Here is a 23,993-nt window from a genome sequence, read left to right as displayed (position 1 = left end):
CATCAGAAAGACAAAGATGGAAAGAAACAGGGAGAAAATGGAGACACACCCCCTCCCGTACCTCTCCCTCCCTTCTTCCCTTCCCTGTCTCCCCGAGGTTATGGCAGAACCTTGCTCAGGAGCCTGAGAATGGCCACGTCTCCAAGAGTATGGCGCCCTCTCCTAGATCCTATTTGTAAAAGTAAAGGAGCAAGGGCGCCTTCAATCACCCCCAGGTCTTCGAATGGACAAGGAATCTCTTGTGTAGTCCTGCTCTCTTCCAGCCTGTCCCTTAGGACCAGCCTCGAGGTCTTCGCTCCCCTCAATCGCCTCCCCGCCGCCTAAGGTTGAGGTGTCTGGCCCTTTAAAGCAGCGGCCCCCGGCCGGGTTATTGTCTCGCCTCTCAGCCAATCGGCGGCGCCATTGGGGGCGGGGGACCTGGCCTCCCGATTGGCGGTCCGCGCGCCCCGCCCCGCCCGGGATCCCGGGAGCTGTCCGGCCGCCACGGTGCTGATCCTGCCGCCGCCCACGGGCCGCGAGCAGCGCTGAGAGGGCACTATGAGCGGGGGCGTCTACGGCGGAGGTGAGCGAGCCTCGGGCTTCGGGATCTCCAGCCTGGCGTGGCCTCGCCCGAATCCAAGCGCCCCGAACCCACGCAACCCAAGCTCTGGGCACCCTGGGGCCTGTCACCTCTGCGATCGAGCGGTTCCAGCCCCGGGTTTGGGTCCTGCATCACTCCAACCTTCGACCCTCCTCAGAATGCTTGCGCGTACCCGGCCCAACCTCACCACCATTCAACCCGTCTCCGCCCGGCCTCTAGCCAGGCAAGGAGAGTGGCCTGAACAGGGCCACTGGGCAGAAAGGGACTTTGGAGTCTTGATCTCCCACTCCCAGGACCCTGAACTCCTGGCCGAGCTCCCACCTGACCCTTCCGGGTTGAAGGTGGCTCTGCCGGGATCTCCTCTCAGAGCAATCCATGGAGAGAGAGTTTGGGAGATAACCCCTCACAAGTTTGTCTCCCGCACAGATGAGGTGGGGGCGCTGGTCTTTGACATTGGCTCCTTCTCAGTCCGCGCTGGGTACGCTGGGGAGGACTGCCCCAAGGTGAGCCTTCCAGCCCCCTGCCCAAATCCTAGGGCTCCCCTCCAGGCTTCCCAGTCACCCAGGGCTCTCAGCGCCCAGAGAAAAGCTCTGCTAAGCGGGAATATGGGAGTAAACCCAGGGGGTGGGCTGAGGGCCCTGCAAGATATGGCTTTCTCTCCTGTCCATGCCCCGCTCCAGGCTGACTTCCCCACCACGGTGGGGCTGCTGGCCGCGGAGGAGGGGGGCGGGCTGGAGTTGGAGGGGGAGAAAGAGAAGAAAGGGAAAATCTTTCACATCGACACCAACGCCCTCCACGTGCCTCGAGATGGAGCGGAAGTCATGTCTCCCCTCAAGAATGGCATGAGTATGGGGCCCCCACTACCGGCTCCTGACACAGACCCAGAACCCACACCCCACAACCCGGGGCACAGGGCCCCACATTCACGGAGTATTCCTTGCAGCTGCCCAAGTCCCAGGGATGCCCTTACTACTTCCCAAAGCTGCCTGGTTTCTCACAAGGGCCCACCAGATTCCTGGGAAAGGGGGGATTTCTGCTGGACCTTGTCTCACTTCCCCTCCCCTGGACTTGGCTTCCCTCCTTCCTTCCTGTTTCTGGACCCCTGCCTGCCCACCCTCATCTCTCCACTGATGTCCTGGGCCCAGTTGAGGACTGGGAGTGCTTCCGTGCAATCCTGGATCACACCTACAGCAAACATGTCAAGTCTGAGCCAAACCTGCACCCAGTGCTCATGTCAGAGGCCCCGGTAAGTGCATAGTCCAGTCCCTAGTCCAGCCCTGGGGTGGGACATTCACCTCTCCTCAAGCCATTAATCACTCCTCTTTCTTTGTTTTTCAAACTTTCCTTCCAACTCTGTCAGGTTCAACCACTTTCCTTTCTCCCTGTGTTAGTCTCCATGCCTCCTTCTCTTCTCCTGCTCTCTCAACTTGCCTTTCCCCCAGTCATCCTTACACAATGCCCCACCCCCCAAGTCCCTGTGTGACCTTTTAACTGAAATTTTTGGTCAATGTTATATACACCTATATAGAATCAATTTTATTTATAAACTGCCATGCATAGCCTCTTCCTTCTATTATCCCTTTTCCAGAGACAATTGCTTTTCTCTCTTTTAGCTTTTTTTTTTTTTTTTTGCCATTACCTTTTATATCTCTAAATATAATAAATCACTGATTGTGAATTTTTCTAGCTCTAGGTATTATCTATGGGTTTCCCACTATAGAAAATGAGCACTTAGCTCTCTTTCCTCCCCAACCCAAACCACACACATTTTTTTCTTACTTGAAGTACTGTTGCAGTTTAGGGTTGTTTTTTGTTTTTTGTTTTAAGATTCAGTATTTATACTCTTATTATTATATATGCTAATCAGGCCTGAGACAGGCAATAAACTATTTATTTTCCTCTCTTGTGCAATTATTTGTTTTCTCTAGCACTGAAAATTTTCTTTGTTTTTCTTCATTTTCTATCTACCAAATAATGTGACCTGAAATTATTCATCAGTTATCTTTATCTTTCCTCAAGATATTAATTGCTTTAGGTGTTCCATCAATTTCAGCTTCAAGAAATCTCTCCAGGAGCCTACTGACCTGTTCTGTTGTAGACTAGTTAGCTTCTGTGCAGAAGGTGTAGCTATAATCCTTACATCTCCCTTCACCTTCATCTTAAGAAAACACTGCCCCTCTCTCCTGTATTACAAGTCCTGTTTCCTGTGGATCATTACTCTTTTCTTGATTTTTTCCCTTGTTTTCATGGAGCACATCTTCCAGTAACTGCTTTAGAAAGGACATAAGAAGTAACCTTTTTGAGGCTTTGCATGTCTAACCTTGAATGTATAGTTTAGTTAGGTATAACGCTCCAGTTGGAAATAATTTTTCTTTGGAACTTTTTTATTAAAAAATTATTTACTTGGCTGTGCTAGGTCTTCATTGTGCCACATGGACTCTTCAGTCTTTGTTGTGGCATGCAGGATCTTTAGTTGTGGCAGGCATTTACCAGAGATTGAACCTGGTCCCCCGGAATTGGGAGTGCAGAGTCTTAGCCACTGGACCACCAGGGAAATCCCTTTTTATGAAATCTTGAAGGCACTTATTCAATGCCTTCCAACATCTACTGTTGCCATCAAGAAAGCCAAGGTCATTTACTTCCCGATCCTTTGATGTAACTTATTTTTGTTTCTGAGAGTTTATAAAAGTTTCACTTTGTCCTCAGTGTTTTACAGTTTCACAATATTATATTGGTTTATTTTTGTTCATGGCTCTGGACACTCAATGTGTCTCTTTAATTTGGAAACTTATGTCTTTCAATTCAATTAAAAATTTAATTACTAAAAAAAATTTAATTACTTATTTGTTGATTTATTTCTTTCAATTTTCTCTGTTCTCTCTTAGGAAATCCTATTATTTGGATTTTGTACCTCCTAAACTGGTCTTCTTCTAATGTTTTCATCTTTTATATTTTATGTATCTCTTTCCTCTAATTTCCAAGATATTCCCTCAATTTATTTTTCAACTCTTCTATAAAGCTTTTAATTTCTGCTCCTCTATTTTTATTTTCCAGGAGCTCTTTCCTGTCCCATGAATGTTACTTTTTATTCATCTTTAAAAAATATTTATCTGTTTGGCTGTGTCAGGTCTTAGTTTGTAGCACATGTTACAACATGTGGGATTTTTAGTTGTGGCATGTAGAATCCAGTTCCCTGACCAGGGATTGAACCCTGGTCCCCTACATTGGGAGTGCAGAGTCTTAGCCACCGGACCATGAGGGAAGTCCCTCGTTGTGCTTTTGATTTGCATTTCTCTAATGACCAAAAATGTTGAGCATCTTTTTATGTGTCTGTTGACTTTTGTGGGTTTATGGTTTTCTTCTTTTCTAATTCTCCCTTTATTATAATTTTGCTGGGATCTTGGGAGAGAATAAGGGCTTCCCAGGTGGCACTAGTGGTAATGCAGGAGACTATATTACCAATGCAGGAGACTTAAGAGTTGCAGGTTCAATCCCTGGGTCAGGAAGATTCCCCTAAAGAAGGAAATGGCAACCCACTCCAGTATTCTTGCCTGGAAAATCCCATGAACAGAAGAGACTTGTAGGCTACAATCCATGGGGTCATAAAGAGTCAAACATGACTGCCTGCATAGCCTGGGAGAGAATAAAAGTAAATGTTTGTATTCAATCCAACATTTTTACCCAGAAAGATGTTCTTTTTCAGCTTTCTTATCTCTGAGAGGATTAGAGTGGGAAAGAGGGATGTACTGGGGTCTTGTTGGGGGGGTTGGCCTGAAGTGTGTATTGCACAATAGAAAGCATTGTGCTAGGAGTCAAGAGACTGTGACTCTAGACCCAGCTCTACCAAGAGCTTTCTGTGTGATCTTGGCCAACTTCCTTCTCTGAGTTTTATTTTCTTCAGTTGGGTTTTAATTGTGATATTTCAAATTCTTTATAGTTTCAACATTCTAAAGACCTATGAGGGTCAGGGGACCTGACCTCTGTCCTCAGTGCAAAACAGGTCTGTGTATGTGGAAGGTGTATACATAGATTGGTGCCTTTCATTTCCTGAAACTTCCCCTCTTGCACTTTCTCCCCAGTGGAACACACGGGCCAAACGGGAGAAGCTGACGGAGCTGATGTTTGAGCAGTACAACATTCCTGCTTTCTTCTTATGCAAGACAGCTGTGCTTACTGCGTATCCTCTGGGTTAAGCTGCTCTGTGAGAATGGAGAGTCAGGGTGGAGTTTGTGGTGCATTGAGATGGAGGCTGGGCCTGATTCTCTGGAGATAAATATCCTAGATGGGCAGACACCCCCCATCCCCAAGCCCCATTAGTGCAAAGAGCCCTTGGGAGCTGAGTGCTTTGTATCTTGGGGTGGCCAGACCAGTGGTCCTTTCCCATTCCTTGGATCAGGCTGAGCATGGAGAGTTGGGACAAGTAGACAACGGGAGCTGGGGCTGGAGAGAGAAGGGAAGGGTATATGACACTGAGATGTTCCCTTCCCATTTATTTTTCTAAAAGGATCAGCTTTCCATAGTACTCTGTGCCAGGCACTGGGGCCATATAGACCCTCATTTCAGGGATCCCATGGGACATAGAACTAAGACTAAAAAGAGAGGCTGGATATTCAGAAGAAAGGAATAGAGGAATAAAGTGTGATTCAGATAAGAAAAAAGTGGCAAAGAGTCTCAGCTGCCTTTCTCTAGCAAATGAGTCACAAGCCAGAGGGAGAGATTTGAAGACTGGGATTGGGCTGGACCTAGGAAAGTAGAGAGTAGGCCAGATCAGCTTCCAGCCTCCTTGTTCACTGCTGCTGGCTCTTTGACCCACCCTTCCCGTACCAGCTTTGCAAATGGACGCTCCACAGGTCTGGTGCTGGACAGTGGGGCCACCCACACGACAGCCATTCCAGTGCATGATGGCTACGTCCTGCAGCAAGGTGGGGCCTCGATAGGGGTCGGGGGCACCTTGAGGGACCAGGCAATGACACCCCCTCCTTTCCAGGCATTGTCAAATCACCCCTGGCAGGGGACTTCATCTCCATGCAGTGCCGAGAGCTCTTCCAGGAAATGGCCATTGACATCATCCCACCTTACATGATCGCAGCCAAGGTGGAGCCTCTGGGATGTCCTGGGCACTGACCCTATGACAGTCAGCCCCCTGACCCATCAGATATCAGGGTGGGGAGCAGCCAGGCCCCAGGAGGATCCTAGGCCCTCAATTTGCAATTGAGGCATCAGAGATCCAGACAGGCTGAGGGACATGGCCAAGGTCCCACAGCCAACTGCTAGAAGGATGTGTGTATGAGGGCCAGTGTGGTGGGTTCTGGGCTCCAAGAGACCCAGGTTCAAGGTCTGCTTCTGCCACAGAAGAACTGTGTGACCTAGAGCCTGAGACTACAGCTCCTGAACCTCAGTTTCCTCCCCTGCAAAGTGGAAAAACTGCATGTAGGGCTGCCGCAAGTATTAATTGAGACCCTGCATGCAAGGGATCCGCACGTGGAACATGGGTCAGTAAAAGGCTGTTTCATTAAGGTCTGGCTTCCTACTGGAATCTCCAAGCCATCGATGTTCTCTGACCAAGGCCTTTTAGATTTCTGTACTGACTGCGTGCACAGCATCCATGGGGTGGGCTCTCCCCATTCTTTCTCCTCTAATAGGGAAGGGGGAGAAACACCTTTTCTGGGCAATAGAACAGAGAACCCGGTGCCCATTAGCTGCAGAGCTGGAAAGTGCTGGGGAGGCAGATGTGGACAGGGCAGGTTGGGCCAGTATGGGATGCAAAGGGTGATCGCAGGCTGTGCCTCTACAGGAGCCTGTACGGGAGGGCGCACCCCCAAACTGGAAGAAGAAAGAGAAGTTACCCCAGGTTTCCAAGTCCTGGCATAACTACATGTGCAATGTGAGGCACTGGAGAGGGTCCCCGGAAACCACCCCTCCAGCTCCTAATCCCTCCCTCACCGCCCTTCCCCACCATGAGCAGATGGGAGGGACAGAGGCCCTGCAGGTGGGGTGGGAGTGGGGCCTGAGAAGGGAGCCCAGCCCTCACCATGTCCCTGGGCTCTTAGGAGGTGATCCAGGACTTCCAGGCCTCCGTGCTGCAGGTCTCAGACTCTCCCTACGATGAGCAGTGAGTGGGGCCCAAGGCTGGGATGGGGGGTGGGAAAGGGGAAGGCCTGGGGCTCTGGGGGTCCTCTGGTCCTTCGGGAGCACCCCAAGCAGAATCTCACTCCTTCCTGGGCAGGGTGGCTGCGCAGATGCCCACAGTGCACTACGAGATGCCCAACGGCTACAACACAGACTACGGTGCAGAGCGGCTCCGCATCCCTGAGGGCCTGTTTGATCCCTCCAATGTCAAGGTGGGGCTGGCTGGAGTCCCTGGGTCCCGGGGCTGGGGGGAAGCTTAGGATGACAGGGGTCTGGGGAGAGGGGACAGAGGGCCCAAAGCCCAGTCACCTTTCTCAACAGGGCCTGTCGGGGAACACCATGTTAGGGGTGGGCCACGTGGTGACCACCAGCATCGGCATGTGCGACATTGACATTCGTCCGGTGAGGCCCAAGCCTGCATCTGGGTGGAGGGGTCCAGGAGAAGTGGGGGTGTGGGGGCCAGGGCAGGGCCGTGCCCTGACTCTTCACTCTTCCTCCCTGCTCTCAGGGCCTCTACGGCAGTGTCATTGTCACGGGTGGGAACACGCTCCTGCAGGGCTTCACTGACAGACTCAATCGAGAGCTTTCCCAGAAGACTCCACCGGTAGGAGCCCACCCTTGGCCAGGGCCCTGGGCCAGCCCTTCAGCACCAAGTCCTTCCTCCTTCCCACACATTGAGCCAGTATTCTGGCCACCAAAGCGGCTCCTTCCCACTATGGCCTCCCCACTCCAAGCCCTGTCCCTTCCCACTTCCCAGAACCAGGTGTCTGCTTCCCCCAGCCCTTCTTTCTTCCCAGAGCATGAGACTGAAGCTCATCGCCAGCAACAGCACCATGGAGCGCAAGTTCAGCCCCTGGATCGGGGGCTCCATCCTGGCCTCACTGGTGAGAGGGGAGGGCCCTGGCCTACTGCTGAATGTGGAGTAGATCCAGACCGCCCCACTGCCTTGCCTACCGCCTCATTCGCTCATTGTTTATGAAAGGGCAGTCAGTGCTCCCAGAAAGGTGAATGCAATCTCAGGACACAAAGCAGGAAGTGGAGGACAGGAAGCTGGACAGGTTGGCTGGGATGAGATTGTGGTGATCTGTGTGCCAGGGTGAGCCCCTAGAGGTTTGGGGCAAGGTGATCTGACGGCCACAGGCATGTCTGAGAAGGTTATGTCCGACAGGAGTCTTTGGGGATGGGGGTATGAGCTGAATTCAAGGGGACCTTGACGGGAGGCTCTTTCTATTGTCCTAGAGTCACGGGATGGGTAGCAGTGGGCATAGGGTGGTGAGCAAGGGACAAACCAAAGGCAGCAGTCAGGGTGGTTCTGCGGCGGTAGGTGGGGAATTCAGTCTGGAGCAGCTGCTGGGGCGGGGGCAAGACATTGAGCAGAGAGGTTAAGATGCAAACTGCATCTGCCGGATGTCAGCCACACAGAGGGGAACAGCAGGGTCATGACAGGACAAGGAGGATATCGGCTAGAGGCAGTGCCCCCAAAGGGACAGAAGCAAGGGTCGGAGTGACAGAAGACTGACCCCCTGAAGATAGCTCAGGGTTGGGAGTGTCAGTTGCACAGTCGTGGCAAGCCTCCTGTGCACCTGGGCAGACAGCCCGACCTAGTCCCTGCCTTCGTGCATGGGGACAGCCGGGAAGCCAAGACAATCAAACAGGAAGCCAAGACAAGGTGTGGGGTGTTCCTTCAAAGGAAGACCTGATCTCATTCAGGGATCAGGAGGGGCCTCTAAGGAGACTTCAAGCTGAGATGGAAGAGTGAGAACTCAGGAGGCAAAGCAGGAGAGAGGGTGTGTGGCCCCAGGGGAGAGTCCGGCAAGGCCACAGGCAGGGGATAGGTATTGTGGGGCCAGAGTTGAGGAAGCTCGCCTGGGCTTCCCTGGTGGCACAGATGGCAAAGAATCTGCCTGCAATGCGGGAGACCTAGGTTTGATCCCTGTGTTGGGAAGATCCCCTGGTGGAGGGCATGGCAACCCATTCTAGTATTCTTGCCTGGAGAATCCCCGTGGACAGGGGAGCCTGGAAGGCTACAGTCCATGGAGTCACACAGAGTCAGACACGGCTCAGTGACTAAGCACACAACCTGGGCTGCAGAGCAGAGAGTGGGTTGGAGAGGGCTACCGTGGTCTCCACTGTGACCTGGGGTTGCCAGCAGAGCGGATGTGGGGAAGAGAGGGTTGGAGCTTATCAGAGGTCTGACTGAGAATGTGGGCACTGTTTGGATACGAGAGGTAAGAAGGAAAGGGGTCAAGGATGAGACCCAGGATGCTGGCCGCTGATAGTGCTATCCGAGAGAAATGTAACATGAGTCATGTATGTCATTCAAAATTGCTTAGTAGCCATATCTTTTAAAAGTCCAAAGAAACACATTAAGTTTTAAGAATATATTGTATTTAATCCAATATGTTCAAAGTATTGGCTTCCCTTGTAGCTCAGTTGGTAAAGAATCTGCCTGCAGTGCAGGAGACCTGGATTCGATTCTTGGGTTGGGAAGATCCCCTGGAGAAGGAAATGGTGACCCACTCCAGTATCCTTGCCTGGAAAATCTCATGGACACAGGAGCCTGGTGGGCTGCAGTCCATGGGTTTGCAAAGAGTCGGGCACGACTGAGCGACTAACACACTTACTTATTCAAAGTATTATCATTTCAATATGTCATCAGTATAAAATTTGAGACGTTTTACATCCTCTGGATTTAGTCTTCAATATCCAGTGCAGATTTGACACCGAGAGCACATTTCATCTTGGATTAGCTGCATTTCAAGTGCTCGATAGCTCCATTTCAAGTGTTCCACGTGGCAAGGGGCCACTGGATTTGGACAGGGCAACTGTAGAAGGCGAGAGAGACCAAAGAAGCAGGTTTGAGCCAGGGCTGGACGACGATGGTGACAGCAGTCATGGATACGTTGAGTGTGTGAGGTTCCAGGAGACACTGAGAACCAGGTGTGCGAAAGACAATTGAGAATTTGGGTCCGGAACTCAGCACTGAGCTCTGCACTGGAAACTGGAGATGGTGGGAAGGGTGGGGCTTTGGCACGGTAAGCAGAAGCCAAGGGAGAGGTGACATGGTCCGGAAAGGTGTGTCCAGAAACAAGACACACACACTAACTTTCAGGCAGACGAAAGTAATCATAGAGACGGTACAGTCTTAAGTGCCAGGGCTGGCGGACCGTATTTCAACGGGGGTTGGGGTGGGGTGCCAGAGTAAAGACATCATCCCGACCTTGATGTTAGGTGGTGTCAGAATGGTGAGGAGGGTGGAGGAAAGATTTTTCTTGGGAAGGAGGGAGACTTGGCATGTAAAGCCTGATGGAGTGACAGGGTATCTGGTGGAGAGGGGATATGGAGTGTTGGAGCGCAGGTTCGCTGACCTGCAGCTGGAAGGTCCACCTCCCAGCTCGAACCGCAGGTGCTCAGTAAATGCTCAGTGAATGCATCGGTGATTGAACGGTATGAAGCGGGTATCCGCCCTCTGAATACGAAGAAGGGAACAGAGAGATGGGGCAAGTTGGTGGTTGCAGGGGGAATGTGGGCTTGGGAGGGGGAAGATTCCGAACCTCCACGGGTGGAGTGTGGGGAACCTGCTCTCCCTCCCTCCTGGGCCTCCCTGACCGCCCTCCCGCTCCACCCACCCAGGGCACTTTCCAGCAAATGTGGATCTCCAAGCAGGAATATGAGGAGGGCGGGAAGCAGTGCGTGGAGCGGAAGTGCCCCTGAGGGCGCCCCCCTCCCCACCCACAGGCCGGCCCGCAGCCGTGGGGGAGGGAAAGCGAACGGAAGGAGACGGTTTCCCCCACCTCGGCTCTGCAAGCGCAGGATCGACAGCCACCCCCCAACGCTCCCATCACCCCCCTTTTGTTCCCCTCCCCACTTGTCCTCTTGATTGTGAAGTTTCCGGGTTAAATGGAGTAAACATGTTTTAAGAAAAAAAAAGTTTGGCCTCTTTGGGGGTGGGCAGTTGGAGCAGGAGTCTGGAGAGAGGAGAAGGGAGGGCCACACCTACCTCCATTCGGAATTACACGCTGGACACTGGGGCGAAGTCTGCGGGCGAGGGCAGAGCCGCGGGATCCCGGAGGCCTCGGGTGTCAGAGGGGCCGCAATCCAGGGACGATCACGAAGCGAGTACCGGTTAGAGACGCTCAATGAGGCCGCAGAGGGAAGCCGAGTTGGGGGATGAGGCAGCCGGGGCGTGACGGAGCCGGGAGGCAGCCCCGGGGGCGGGGCGGGGCGGGGCCGGAGGTGGGCCCCGAGCGGGGCGGCGAGGCCGCGATTAAGCTCCCCTGGACCCACAGCTCAGGTGACCCGGTCAGCGCCGTCTTTTCCCGGGGAGTTAGGTGGTGACAAGTGTGGGGCAGGGACTGGGGCACTGGTTCGCCCCAGCAGCAGCTCAGAACTTCCCTCCCAGCTTGGGTAGGAACCGAGGTTCCCAGGGAGACCCAGACACCGGCTCCTTGAACCCTATTCCAGATCCTCTTGTGCTGGGTTCCTCCGCGGGGCTGGGGGACCTGCGCTCTCGGACTGGAATTGTAGGTAAAATTTAGCAGTTTATGTCTGTGATGTGTGTTCTGAGGCCTCCAGGCCCCCAAAAGATGGAAACCCGTGTGGTCCAAGTCCTTTGGCCACCAAAGAGGCGCGGGTGCCCACGGAGGACCATAAGTTGTCCAACGTCACCCAGCCCTGCCCGCGTCTCGGTCAGGACTCTTTCACCGATGCCTGATGGGGCATCGATCCCCGACTCCAGGCGGGACACCCATCCTGGAACACTCTCTGGTCCTGCCTGGCCATGTGCTCCTACCTACGCACCCCACTCCCCAGCAGCTGGCAGGAGCCTAGGCCCCCTTTCAGATAGACAACGGGACAGACCAAACCCCAGGTCACACTTCTGTAGCCCCTTCAGCTGGGATCCCCTGAGTCCAAACAGGGAGAGCAGCTAATGTGTTCAGGGCGTGGGTATTGGGGAGCCCGTGAGGCCAGTGAGGAACGGGCAGAGGTGCTTGTGGTAAGGAGCTTAGGAGAGCCCCCGAGGACACTGGGAGGGGAAGAAGCAGGAAGTGGGAGGGACCATCCATAACTCCACCCTCCCTGGCCATCTGCCTCCCTCCCCCAGCCCTGATGGGAACTAAAGGCCAAAGTCTGCCCCAAGGTCAAAAAATTGATTGTTTTGCAAGAAAGGGGCAGGAGTGGAACTGTGGAAGGATTGGCAGGGGAGGGCAGAGCCCCACGTCCGTCCTTTAGCCTGGGCCGGGGAGCCATGTCTGGAAGGCTGGACTGAAGCCAGGACTGTGCCCCCACCCTGCTAGGGGGGGAGGTGAAGAAGGGCCTGGGCTCAGGCTGCCTGCCAGGACCGATAAGGGGCCTCTTGGGGCTCCCACAAACGGTTTATCACTGGGGTGGGGGACAGCCTGCAGGGCTCAAGAGGGGGCAGGAGCATGGAGCAGCTTGGGGGTCTACTCCGCAGAGCGGTAAGATGGGGCGCGGTTGGGAAACCCTTGGCCTTCTCTCCAGGTCCTCCAGCCCCTTCCCCAACTCCTCCCATTCCCATCTCTAACTCTCCCCTCCAGCCTGCCTCTCAGGACCCTCTTCCCTGCCTTGTGTTCATGGCACCCCAAAGTCACTATTATTGCCAGATTCCTCCCCTTCCCCAATTTCATGCACACCACGCCCCCACAGCAAAGGTTGTCCCCAGGACCCTCTCAGACCATCTACAAGCGTGTGGAGGGCAGCCAGCAGGGACGCCTGGAGGAGGAAGAGGAAGAGGGGGAGGAGGGGACTGAACCACCGGCCCACTTCTTCCCAATGGAGCTGAGGGGCCCTGAGCCCCTGGGCTCTCGACCAGCTCGGCAAAACCCTGGACTCTGGGCAGCAGCAGGACGAAGAGCGGCCCCCTACCTGGTCCTGACAGCCCTCCTGATCTTCACTGGGGGTGAGAGTCACCCCCACTCCCACTGGAGGGTCTGGGCTTGGGGGGATGTCTGGGGCCCAGGGAAGGGCACAAGGAGAATCTCCATCTTGCCACCCACCAGCCTTCCTCCTGGGCTACGTGGCCTTCCGGGGGTCGTGCCAGGCATGCGGGGATGACGTCATGGTGGTCAGCGAGGACGTAAATGATGAGCTGAGCCCAGACTCTCACCAGGGCACGTTGTACTGGAGTGACCTCCAGGCCATGTTCCTGCGGTTCCTGGGGGAGGGTCATCTGGAAGACACCATCAGGTGAGGATCAGCTTGTCCCGTTCGGCCCTCAAAAACCATCATCCGCTCATCTCGAGTCCTCCTTGCCCAGGACCTTGAGTCCTGCCACCTGCCGTCCTGACCTCCCTGTTCAGTGGTCCTGGGAAGGGTGGCAGGCATTGAGGGGTGGGGGGGGGTGGGGATTCCAGAAATGAGACTGCAGAGGGGATATTTAGGAGCCAAGGGAGCTGACTGAATAAGCACAGGGTGGGGTCCAGCCTCCACCTAAGATGTGGGACAGACCCAGGAAAATCTTGAACAACACACTGAGGAGGTTTTGACCTGTGGCAGTGGGGAGCTCTGGGGGGCTCAGAGAAATTGGGGTTTAGGGAACCAGAAAAAGAAGCAAATGCATTTGTGGGCAGAGACTGTCTCTCAATCTGGGGGGGATGCCATCTCTTGTCCTGCTGAGGTCAACTTTTCGTACTGGGAAGGAGCTGCCACCCAGTAGGTCCAGAGAAGATGTCAGGAATCATTTTTTCAGTGGATTCTCCTGAGTTATCCAAGTTGAAGATCATGTAATCTATATTTAGTGAGAGATGCATAGCTTCTTTTCAAAAGGCTTATATCTTTTAGGTCTTTTTCATTTCTTACTGCATTGGAGAAGATATGAATTTAGGTAATGATGATAATACACACCCTTGCCTATTTCCTAACTTTCATGGGAATGTTTTTCTAATACTTTGTCACTGTGTCCATGGCGCACTGGCTTAAGGGCTCTTAGCTCCCTGACTAAGGGGAACTGAGGGGTTGAACCTGGGCCCTCAGCAGTGAAAGCAGAATCTCAACCACTGGACCACCGGGGAATCCCCCCATTCAGCTTTTTAAAAGTGAATTAAGGAAGTATCCTTTTATGCCTAGCTTACTGAGACTTTTTTTTTAATGATCAGAAAAGAGGAACAAGAATCAAAATTTTTTTCAAACATTTTTCCAGAATGTATTGCAGCGATCACATGATTTTTCTTATCTAATGTTTATGTAGTCGTTTGTATTAATAGATTTCTTTGTCTTCATGAGATCAACATAAACTTGATCAAGGTGTATCATTATTTGTTGATACATTGCTGGATCCATTTTGCTTGAAGATCTTAAATCTACGGCAACATGCATGGACTTTTTTTTTTCTTGAGCAACACTTGGTAGTCTGGGTACAGCCTGAGTAAGTGGATGGTTTGACAGGTCTAGGGTGGGGTGTGGCACTGTGGATGCCATCAAAGGGCAGGGAAGCAAGAGGAAGGCAGTGAGAGGGAGCAGGCAATAGGTGATGTATGCCTCTAGGCTGGATGGGGAAGGAGGGAAGCCGGGGAAGAACTGATAGATATGGAGAAATCAGACAGCATGCAGTGTCCAATGGGGTTGAAGAACAGGTATGGTGACGCTAAGGGAGTGAGTTTCAAGCTGAAAAGCTCCAGTCAAAGAGTGAGATTCTGTGTCCTATTTATCCTGGAGTCTCCAGCACTGACCACTCTGCCCGGCACTTAGTAGGTGTTCAGTAAATCAGATCAATATTCCAAAGATGGACTTCTGGGGACAAGATTCAGGATGTGGCCGGGGAAGTGGCTGGCCAGATGCCAGAGTTCTCACTGACAGTGGATAAGTGACCAACTGGCTAGAAGATAAGAGCCGTGGTGAGGAGGGACAAGGGATGGGGTTACTGGATGGCACAGGCTTCAAAGGAAGAGAGTTTCACCTGTGGAGAAATGGCCAGAAATGTGCGCAGTGGAGCCAGGAGCATGCGTCCTCTCTGGGCTCTGGTGGTATGAAAGCCTGGGCTGCCTTCTTCAAGTGTCCCGCAGGAGATGTGGCTCCCCAGGGGACAGCCAGGTTTCTGCCAAGGCGAAAGGTAGAAGGGGCACTCAGTCTGATCCCGAGGAGGGAGGACTTTGTTTGCCAGGGAAAGAGCTCAGGTGGAGCTGGTTTAGAGAGAGCTCACGTAGGGTGTTGGGGGTGGAGGTGGCCCTGGCACAGCTGAGATGGACGATCAGGGAGCATTCAGGTGACGGCAGGCTGGCTAGCTAAGTGGTGACTGTAAAGTGACCCCAGCTTCCACCCGCAACTGTGGTAGAAGGTGTCCCCGCAAGGCCCAGCTGGAGGAGGAGAGGGATGCAGGACCCTCACCTCTGCCTGGAGAGGCCTTTGGAAGAAAAGTGTTTCCACGCCAGGGGCAAAGCGCAGACCAGTGCATGTACATGTGAAGGGGACAGTAGATAGATTGGTGGTGTGGGTCATTTGGCCTGCCCCAGGGAGAACCTCAGGGATGGTGGAGAGGACCCCTGACCATCAGAAGCTCAGGCGTAAGCAGAAGGAAGTCCTGGAGACCCTGGTAGTCATGGCAGGAGAGATTTAAGAGCCCCTCACTGCCCAGGGCTGGGGCCATCCTACACCTCTAGCATCTTTTCCTGCTCCGGCCCTCTCCTCCAGGCACTCCGATGTCCCAGCCCCTGCCTCCTCCAGCACCTCAATCCCCGTTCTCCCTGCACAGGCAGACCAGCCTTCGGGAAAGGGTAGCCGGGTCGGCCGGAATGGCAGCCCTGGCTCAGGACATTCGCGCTGAGCTCTTGCGCCAGAGGCTGGACCACGTGTGGATGGACACGCACTACGTGGGGCTGCAGTTCCCAGATCCGTGAGTGCTGGGCTGGGGCGTGGCGGGGTGGGGGTGGGGCTGTCGGCGGGGCGTTCACCACCCCGGCTCCTCAGGGCTCGCCCCAACACCCTGCACTGGGTTGACGCCTCCGGGAAGCTCGGGGAGCAGCTGCCACTGGAGGACCCCGACGTCTACTGCCCCTACAGCGCCACGGGCAACGCCACGGTGAGCCTGCCCGGTGCCCAGGATGGGGCGGCCTGTCCTCTCCCTGGACGCGCCTCACGGCCTCCCCATCCTCCTCTCCCCAGGGAAAGCTGGTGTACGCCCACTACGGGCGGCCGGAGGACCTGCAGGAGCTGCGGGCTCGGGGTGTGGAGCCGGCGGGGCGCCTCCTGCTGGTGCGCTTGGGAGTGATCAACTTTGCCCAGAAGGTGAGGGCTCCGGGAGGATGGAACCTGGGGCAGTGGAACGGGGAGGGTGCCCGCTGGGGAGCCCGAGCATCGGATGGCGGCAAATGGGAAGCGTCCAGGAAGCTGTCCGAGGGAGAAAAGGGAGAACCAAATGGGCTGTAAGAAACTCGGTGGGAACAGAGTTTGGGGTGCGGAACAGAAACAGGAGGGAATACGGGGCTTGGGAGTTGCCAAGGCACTGAGGGAGCGCGGAAGGTGAGGTCCGCCGGGTGCCCACAGCTATAGATCAGAGGCCCTGCCATTCCACTTGTATTTGCATTTTCTTCCCTTCTAAATCTGCTTTTTCTGGGAGAAGGGGTCCTTTAGTCACGTGCCTTCCCCAGGTGGCCAGTGCCCAGGACTTTGGGGCCCAAGGAGTGCTCATATATCCGGACCCGGCAGACTTCTCCCAGGGCCCGCACAAGCTCAGCCTGTCCAGTCACCGGGCTGTGTATGGACATGTGAGTCTTGGGGGAGCTGTAGTGCCTTCCTGGGGTCCCTAGGCTGTAGCGCCCTGCCTAGGATGATGCTGGCATGCTGTTCTGGAAGCTTGGCCCCCAGTTTCAGTTTGGGCACCCCTCTCCCAACAGGTGCACCTGGGGACGGGGGACCCCTATACGCCTGGCTTCCCTTCCTTCAATCAGACCCAGTTCCCTCCAGTCCAGTCCTCGGGTCTCCCAAGCATCCCAGCCCAGCCCATCAGTGCGGACATTGCCTCCCTCCTTCTGAGGTGAGGACCATGTGGAGACCAGGAGGGGAGGAGGCAGGGAGAGGTAGGCTGCAGCTAGCTCATAAGGTGTCTTGGGTGAGCTAGAACAAGACGGGGCTCTTCTGGGTGGGCACAGCCTCCTGCCAGGGGCCACTCTTTGGTGAGTGGAACTCCAGGTCATATGACACCCTGTGCTGGGCACCCTTGAGCAGGATACAAGCTGCACAACTGTCCAAGGCAGCCCTGGCCCCTCAGCCAGGGCACAGATGCAGAGAGCTGGAGCCAGAGGGTGGGAGGGAGAGAAGGAGTGAAGGGGGGACTTTGGACTCATCTATAGCCTGGGCCTCTCTGCCACTAATTCCTTCTGTCCCACCCCTTTCCAGGAAGCTTGAAGGCCCTGTGGCCCCCCAGGAATGGCAGGGGCACCTACCAGTCTCCCCTTATCGCCTGGGCCCTGGGCCAGGCCTGCATCTGGGGGTCAGCAACCACAGGGCCTCCACCCCAATCAGTAACATATTTGGCTGCATCGAGGGCCGCTCGGAGCCAGGTGTGCTCGCTTGCCCAGCATCACATGCACCCTGCCGGGGAGGGGGGAGAGGCTGCCAAGTTGGGCCCGGGCTGGGACTGAGAGGGGGTGGGTGGCAGTAAGACCTCATGGTCAAAGCTGTCTAGAGACAGAACAGGCAGCTCTGCACAGTAGTGAGTTCCCTAGCACCAGAGGTGAACAAGCCTAAGTTGGATAATGTTAGAGCATAAAAGGGAGGTCAGACCACAAAAGACAAGCCTTTCAAACATAACTTGATGTGGATAACAGTCAGGAATCAGAGTTCTTGAGCTGAGGAGTATGGTACCTGGAAGCACTGGAGGAGCGGCACATGGAGGCCTGTGATGAGGCTCCGATGAGGATGCTGGTGGTGGGAGTGTGAGTGGGAAGGGTCAGAGAGAGATTTAAAAGGGGAAAACTCTATCAGGACTCAGTGAGGGACAGAGGGACATGCTGATCAGGGAGATAATGGAGTCCAGAATGACCCCAGGCACCTCGATGAAGGAGCAGACCATCCGGGAAGGGCCAAGGGGAGGAGAGGCACTCTTTAGGAACAGCCAGGATTGCAGGCTGGGGCTGCGGAGATCTGAGGGTCCTTGAGAAAGGGACCCTCCCAAGGTCGAGGGAGAAGTCTCTGGGTTCTGCCCACGTAACAGGTGGGCCCCCAACACCCCTCCCCCAGATCAGTATGTGGTCATCGGGGCCCAGAGGGATGCGTGGGGCCCAGGAGCGGCCAAGTCCGCTGTGGGGACCGCCATACTGCTGGAGCTGGTGCGGACCTTTTCCTCCATGGTGAGCAATGGTAAGGTCAGGACCTGGGCCTGGGCTGGGCAGCTGGGGCTGTGTGGCCTGAGCCAGGACGGGGCAGAGAGGCAGTTAGGAGCACAGGCTGGAGGGTGGCCACTGAGACCTGGGCTCCAAACCTGGCTTCCCCCAGGCAAGTCACTTCACCTCCATCTCTTCACTTAAACATGAAAGTTAGTCCTTAGTGAAGACTAATCCGGAGATGCCTTATGCAAGCAATCCCCATCACTGATACAGCTGAGTCAGGGCAGACCCAGGTTAGATGGGCTGGGATGGGGGCTTGATGGGAGGGAAGGAGAGACCCCAGGGGACCAGGACCGAGGAAGACAAAGAGGTGGGGGTCTTTGCTTGTCTCCCCTAGCCAAGCCATCCTCCCCCTCCCCTCCCACTAACCACCCCCCCCACCCGCTTCCCCCAGGCTTCCAGCCCCGACGAAGTCTTCTCTTCATCAGCTGGGATGGTGGTGACTTCGGGAGTGTGGGCTCCATGGAGTGGCTGGAGGTAACCTGGGGTCCTGGGCAGGGAATCAGGCGATGGGGAGAGGTGGGGAGGGGGCAGGAGGGGTAATTCACATTCCACAACCCTCACCCACAGGGCTACCTCAGCGTGCTGCACCTGAAAGCCGTGGTCTATGTGAGCCTGGACAATGCAGTGCTGGGTGAGCGGGGAGCAGTGCCACCACCTGGCCCCCATCGGGTGCACCCTGCCCCTGGGTGCCAAGCCTGAGGCCTGGCATCCCTCCCTCTCCGCAGGGGATGACAAGTTTCACGCCAAGACCAGCCCCCTTCTCATCGGCCTCATTGAGAACATTCTGAAGCAGGCAAGAGCCCGGCCAGGAGCAGGGGATGAAGGGAAGCTGCTGGCCGCTAGAGCCTGACCCGTGCCACCGCCCCCCCCCCCAACCCTACCCCCAGGTGGACTCTCCCAACCGCAGTGGGCAGACCCTCTACGAGCAGGTGGTGGTCACCAACCACAGCTGGGAAGCCGAGGTGTAAGTGGGGTCGAGCAGGGAAGAGAGCTGTGTGTGTAGGGGAGGGAGGGGGGAACACGTGAGCGACCCTGAAGTCACACGCTCCCTCCTGCCCCTCCCGCCCCTCCCCAGGATCCGGCCGCTGCCCATGGACAGTAGCGCCTATTCCTTCACGGCCTTTGCGGGGGTTCCTGCCGTTGAGTTCTCCTTCCTGGAGGTGAGACTTCGGGCCCTGTCCCAGAGCGGTAGCCCCTGGGCCTGCGCGCACCGTGCCCGCGACCAGCACCCGCTCCCCGCCCTGTCCCGGCAGGACGGCCCGGCATACCCGTTCCTGCACACAAAGGATGACACCTATGAGAACCTGCACAGAGTACTGCGGGGCCGCCTGCCCGCCGTGGCCCAGGCCGTGGCCCAGCTCGCTGGGCAGCTCCTCATCCGGCTCAGCCACGATCACCTGCTGCCCCTCGACTTCGGCCGCTACGGGGACGTGGTCCTCAGGCACATCGGCAGCCTCAACGAGTTCTCTGGGGACCTCAAGGTTCGAGACGCCAACCCGGCTCAGGGTTTCTGGTGGGGTGTGGGGAGCGACGCGCCACATCCCGTGAACGTGCCACCCGGGCCAGGGAGATCTGCCCCATCTCCCCCTTGGTCTAGGGCCCCTCTGCCAACCTGGCCCCTTTACACCCGCCCCAGTCACTAAGCCCTTGGGACCCCGCTGGCACCCGCCCGGCCGCACAGGGCTTCTCTCCATTCCTTCTGTCCCTCTATACCCCCTACCCCACCCCTGCCAGTCCCAGGGTCCCAGCCCCATCCCCCCAGCACCTGGACCCCCACCCCCCGACCCTAGGCCGGGGTCCTGGCCCCTGCCGCCGGTCCCAGCCCGTGCCTCTGCCCTCAGGCCCGCGGGCTGACCCTCCAGTGGGTGTACTCGGCGCGGGGGGACTACATCCGGGCGGCCGAAAAGCTGCGGAAGGAGATCTACAGCTCGGAGGAAAGCGACGAGAGGCTGATGCGCATGTACAACGTGCGCATCATGCGGGTGAGGCCCAGCCCAGCCCGTCCGCCGCCGTCCGCGCCGCCCCGCCCTCTTCCGGCGGCCCGGGGTCCCTCCTCAAGGCCCGGGTCCCACCTCCGGACCTGGTGCCTGCGCCCTGCCCTCCTCCCCTCGCTTCGCTTTCTCGTTGTCTCTGTCGTCCCGGCGCTGCTAGTCCTAGACGCGCAGTCCTTTGCTCACGGGCCCGCCAGGCTGGAGCCACCGCTGAGGCGGGCCGGCAAAGTGATGAGACACGGCGCGCCAGCCCCTTGGCTACAGTTGCCCGGCTACCGCAATTGCAGAACTAAGACAAATCGCGCTTCCTCCGGTTCCCCACTGCCGACCCACCCCCTCCCCACAAGCATGTCCACGGTGGGCCACAGTCTTACGAGGTGCAGGATTATGGCTCGGGAGGTGCAAAAAGCTTAAGAAATTCAGAGCATAGAGAGCCCTCTTACTTCTGGTGAGATGGATGAACCCCAGAAAGGCTGCCTGGAGAAGTTATGTGAAAGTTATACAAGATTATTATTATTCCCTTGCCAGTCCCTCTGCTTTGAATACTTTGCAACCTGCACCCCATCTGCAGTTCTAACCCCTCTTCCATTTCCTTACCCCAGGAACTCAACTCTGCAACCCTTTGAGTGCCTAGAATTGAGTGCATAGGGGCTGTGGGTGTGGGGAAAAGTCTCTAGAGCAAAATGCTAAGCAGGGCCATCCTCAGTGAGTGTGGGGTGAACAGGGAACCCCATATGCATGCGCGGTTTGGGGATGCTGTGTCTGGCCTTTGCAAGGTCTTGTTCTTTCTCTCCCCCTCCCCCCCCCCCCTTCCTTTTTCTGTCATACTGTCTTTATGTTCACAAACCCACCCCTCTTGCTCTTTTGTCCTGGCTCCTTTCTCTTGGATTGGACTTGGTTTATTTTCATTAACAGATCTTGCTCTAACCCCTACTGTGCTAGGCTCTAGAGACACAAAAAGACACCTCCTCCCCCTGAAGTTGCCGTGTGCTCCCCAAGAGATAAAGGCCATCTGGACACGATTAGGCCATAAGAAACGATTCACACTCAGAGCTGGAGAGTAAAAGATGTAGGGCTAAAAAAGGAAAAAAAATAAAAGAGGTAGGGCGTCAGAACCTGAAACAGGGCTGAGCCAGACCCAGAGAACTTCGTGGCTCTAAACAGGGGTTGGTAAACTACAGCCACCAGGCCAAATTTGGTCTGCCATCTGTTTTCGTAAATCAAGTTTTATTGCAACACAGCCATGCTCACTGGTTTTCCTATTGTGTGTGGTTGCTTGTGTGCTACAGCAGCAAAGTTGAGTAGCTGCAGCAGAAACAGTATGGCCTGCAAAGCCTAAAATAGTTACTGTCTGGCTTTTTGCAAGAAGGAAAAAAAGTTTGCTGACCCCTGCTTTAGACTATAATATAGGTCTTGAAGAACAGACAGAACTTGGGTTGGTGCCGAAAAAGGATGTTTCAGGGTGGAGAGACCAAGAATAAGGGCATGGCAGTGAGACAGGTCTGGCCTTCTTTGGGGGCAGGGCGTGGACCAGCAGAGCCAGAACAGAAGCCCTGTGAAGGAGAGGAGGGGAGTGGGTTAGGGATCAACTTTGGGGTTTGGGTTTGGGGGGTCTGGGGCATCAAGGAAATCTGGAAGATTTTTAAGCAGGCAGGTGATGTGAGCAAAGTGGAATTTTAGGAAGGTCTTGACCAGATTGTGATGGCTTGAAGAGGGAATGAAGTTAGTAGCAGCTGAGCTTTTGGTGGGGGTGGCAAATACCACCTGAAGTGAGACATTTGGAAGGAAAAATGGACAGGCTGGAGGCTTCCTTGGCAGCTCAGTAGTTAAGATTCTGTGCTCCCAATGCAAGGGGCACAGGTTTGATCCCTGCTCAGGGACCTAAGATCCCTGGATGCCGCCCTTCAAAAAACAACAATAACAAAACCCCAAAACCTTCCCCAAGTGATTCTAATGTGCAGCCAGGGGTGAAAACCACTGTATTATAGGTCATGAGAAGAGCAGGAAGGTGGAGGTCAAAACTTGGACCTGCCCACAGGTGGGAGGAGAAGGAACTGGAGCCGCTGGCAGAAGGGTGGGAGAACTGGGCTAGGAGCGAGGCCGTCTCATGAACAACATATGAGTCAAGAGGGTGAGGACCCAGGGTCAGGCACTTCCTAAGGGCCGGCCTGTCCCCTTGACCTTTGACTCTGGGCTGTGGACATTCACGGAGGGGTGCAGGAATGACAGGGGTGTGGAGAGGTGAGGACGATAGACGGTTCTTTGAGGCTTTGAGCAGGGAAGTGAATGGGAGAGGAAGGAAGGCTGGGAGTCCTAGATGCAGGATTGGAGGCTCAAGGGAGAAAGAAAGGGATCCAATCCGAAACACGGTGGGAGGGCGCATCCTACCTGACTACTGGTGACGTCATTTACAGGTCTTTCCTGATTGGGTAGCTAAAAGGAGGTGGGCCTTAAAGAGGCGGCTCAACAGTATCGACTCAGCGCGCTGGAGGTCCCAAGGTGGGTCTGGATCTGCGGTTCAGACTTCGACCTGGTTCCCTTCTCGGCGCAGGTGGAGTTCTACTTCCTGTCCCAGTACGTGTCGCCGGCCGACTCCCCGTTCCGTCACATCCTCCTGGGTCGCGGAGACCACACGCTCCACGCGCTTCTGGATCACGTGCGGCTGCTGCGCGATGGCGGCCCCGGGGCCACCTCCTCCCAGGTGGCAAGGGGCCTGGGTTTCCAGGAGAGCCGCTTCCGGCGCCAGCTGGCCCTGCTTACCTGGACGCTGCAGGGGGCAGCCAACGCGCTGAGCGGGGACGTCTGGAACATCGATAACAACTTCTGAGGCCCATGGCGGGGTTATGGGGCGGGGGTTGGGAACATGCCCCTGCCCCCTGGCGAGAGCCCTTGGTCTCTATTGAGCGCTTCCTGGGTGACAGAGATGCCTGTGCACCACCTCCCATTGCTGACTAATTTATTAGTCCTTACAATAACTCTCAGGGGCCCAGCGATGACGCCAGCGCAGACACCCCCACATCCCAGACCCAGGATAATAGTAGGTGAGCAGTGCCTTCCATAATGGGATGGTCATACTGTCAGTTAATCAGAGAGCAGCATCTGCTCCTTCAATCACAGACCCTTCCTCTTCAGGAGAGGGGATTCCCCCCAACAGCTAGAGACCACTATGGAAGGTTTTGTAAGCCCTGGGACCTGGCCATCCTTGGTAGGAAAGACTGCTGGGACCCTAGCGTTATGGCCAACACGAGGCCTGTAGTGGGAGGGGCTGGCGATTGAACCTCAATAAACCACCTGTGGCATCTGTTGTTTATAGCACTTGCATGTGGCCTCCTCACCCTGGGGAAGGGTTGAGCAGAAGAACCCAGAGAGGATGCACGTTGGTCTCCACAGGGAAAAGAGCTCCTTCTAAGAACTAAGGAAGCTTCCTGAGGACATAGGAGGGTCTCCCAAAATAACCACAGGTTAGGGGACTGACTGACTCTGTACTTTATCCTGGAACCAGGGACAGCTACATAATTTGCAAGGGCTGGACAAAATGAAAGAGCGGAGATTCTTGTTCAAAAAGCAAAAGCAAAGCTTTTTCCTTCCTTCCACAGCCTCTCAGTCTGTCATGGTGGTTCTTCATTTGTTATTTAATGTCCAGATCACTCAGACAAGGAAATACTCTGGGCAGATCCCCACAGGCACGCAGCGTTCTGCCCCACAATTTGCTACAGACAGCACACGTGCCCTAACCAGAGCCAAACCCAGACCTGTGCTGGCACCCAGTCCCTGCTGGGAATGGAGGGTGACAACTGTGATTGGGTGGGGACAGGTGAGAATCCATCGGGGGTGGCAGGACCCCCAGCATAGGCTCCATTGCCTCATCAGACTGCACTTCCAAAACTTAAGTTCAGAGATAAAGTGATTAAAAATGTCAAGATAGAGACTGCAGAGCACTAACTCCCAAGT

The 23,993-nt window shown here is 55.3% G+C and overlaps 2 protein-coding genes and 1 long non-coding RNA gene across 8 annotated transcripts; 2 read left to right on the top strand and 1 right to left on the bottom strand.

Moving 5' to 3' along the window:
* Positions 1–423: 423 nt before the first annotated feature.
* On the top strand, positions 424–10,639 carry ACTL6B (actin like 6B). 4 transcript variants are annotated; one of them, XM_086374225.1, is made up of 14 exons: positions 424–562; positions 1,007–1,083; positions 1,261–1,426; positions 1,726–1,826; positions 4,660–4,757; positions 5,408–5,502; positions 5,568–5,674; positions 6,375–6,464; positions 6,631–6,692; positions 6,807–6,921; positions 7,031–7,111; positions 7,218–7,313; positions 7,507–7,593; positions 10,343–10,639. In XM_086374225.1, exons 1-14 carry the CDS (start codon positions 538–540, stop codon positions 10,421–10,423), a joined length of 1,281 nt encoding a protein of 426 aa, XP_086230351.1. In that variant the 5' UTR covers positions 424–537; the 3' UTR covers positions 10,424–10,639. The 4 variants fall into 4 exon arrangements, with proteins under 4 accessions (XP_086230351.1, XP_086230350.1, XP_086230349.1 ...); XM_086374224.1 differs by having other exon boundaries at positions 1,007–1,426; XM_086374223.1 differs by having other exon boundaries at positions 462–1,083.
* On the bottom strand, positions 9,076–11,082 carry LOC147344884 (uncharacterized). Its single transcript, XR_015154367.1, has 2 exons — positions 10,710–11,082; positions 9,076–9,534 (listed from the first exon to the last, which is right to left on the bottom strand). It is a non-coding gene; the product is annotated as an uncharacterized LOC147344884 (long non-coding RNA).
* Positions 10,951–23,346, top strand: TFR2 (transferrin receptor 2). Of its 3 annotated transcripts, none has more exons than XM_086374220.1 (19): positions 10,951–11,003; positions 12,108–12,168; positions 12,377–12,629; positions 12,730–12,916; positions 15,417–15,557; positions 15,632–15,743; positions 15,827–15,949; positions 16,312–16,428; positions 16,558–16,697; positions 17,060–17,223; positions 17,903–18,022; positions 18,443–18,525; positions 18,619–18,682; positions 18,777–18,844; positions 18,939–19,015; positions 19,127–19,211; positions 19,305–19,532; positions 19,893–20,033; positions 22,594–23,346. In XM_086374220.1, the coding sequence occupies exons 2-19, from the start codon at positions 12,136–12,138 to the stop codon at positions 22,867–22,869; spliced, it is 2,412 nt and encodes an 803-aa protein (XP_086230346.1). In that variant the 5' UTR covers positions 10,951–11,003; positions 12,108–12,135; the 3' UTR covers positions 22,870–23,346. The 3 variants fall into 3 exon arrangements, with proteins under 3 accessions (XP_086230346.1, XP_086230345.1, XP_086230347.1); XM_086374219.1 differs by lacking the exon at positions 10,951–11,003 and adding an exon at positions 11,127–11,236; XM_086374221.1 differs by lacking the exon at positions 10,951–11,003 and adding an exon at positions 11,199–11,232.
* The last annotated feature ends 647 nt before the right edge of the window (positions 23,347–23,993 follow it).

Source organism: Bos grunniens, chromosome 25 (genome assembly GCF_055505025.1).
Source record: "Bos grunniens cultivar Pamir isolate PY7600 chromosome 25, Bosgru_T2T1.0, whole genome shotgun sequence".
In the NCBI taxonomy this organism is placed as follows: domain Eukaryota; kingdom Metazoa; phylum Chordata; class Mammalia; order Artiodactyla; family Bovidae; genus Bos; species Bos grunniens.
Note: the sequence above shows the minus strand (reverse complement) of the source record. Positions and strands in the feature narration are given on the sequence as shown.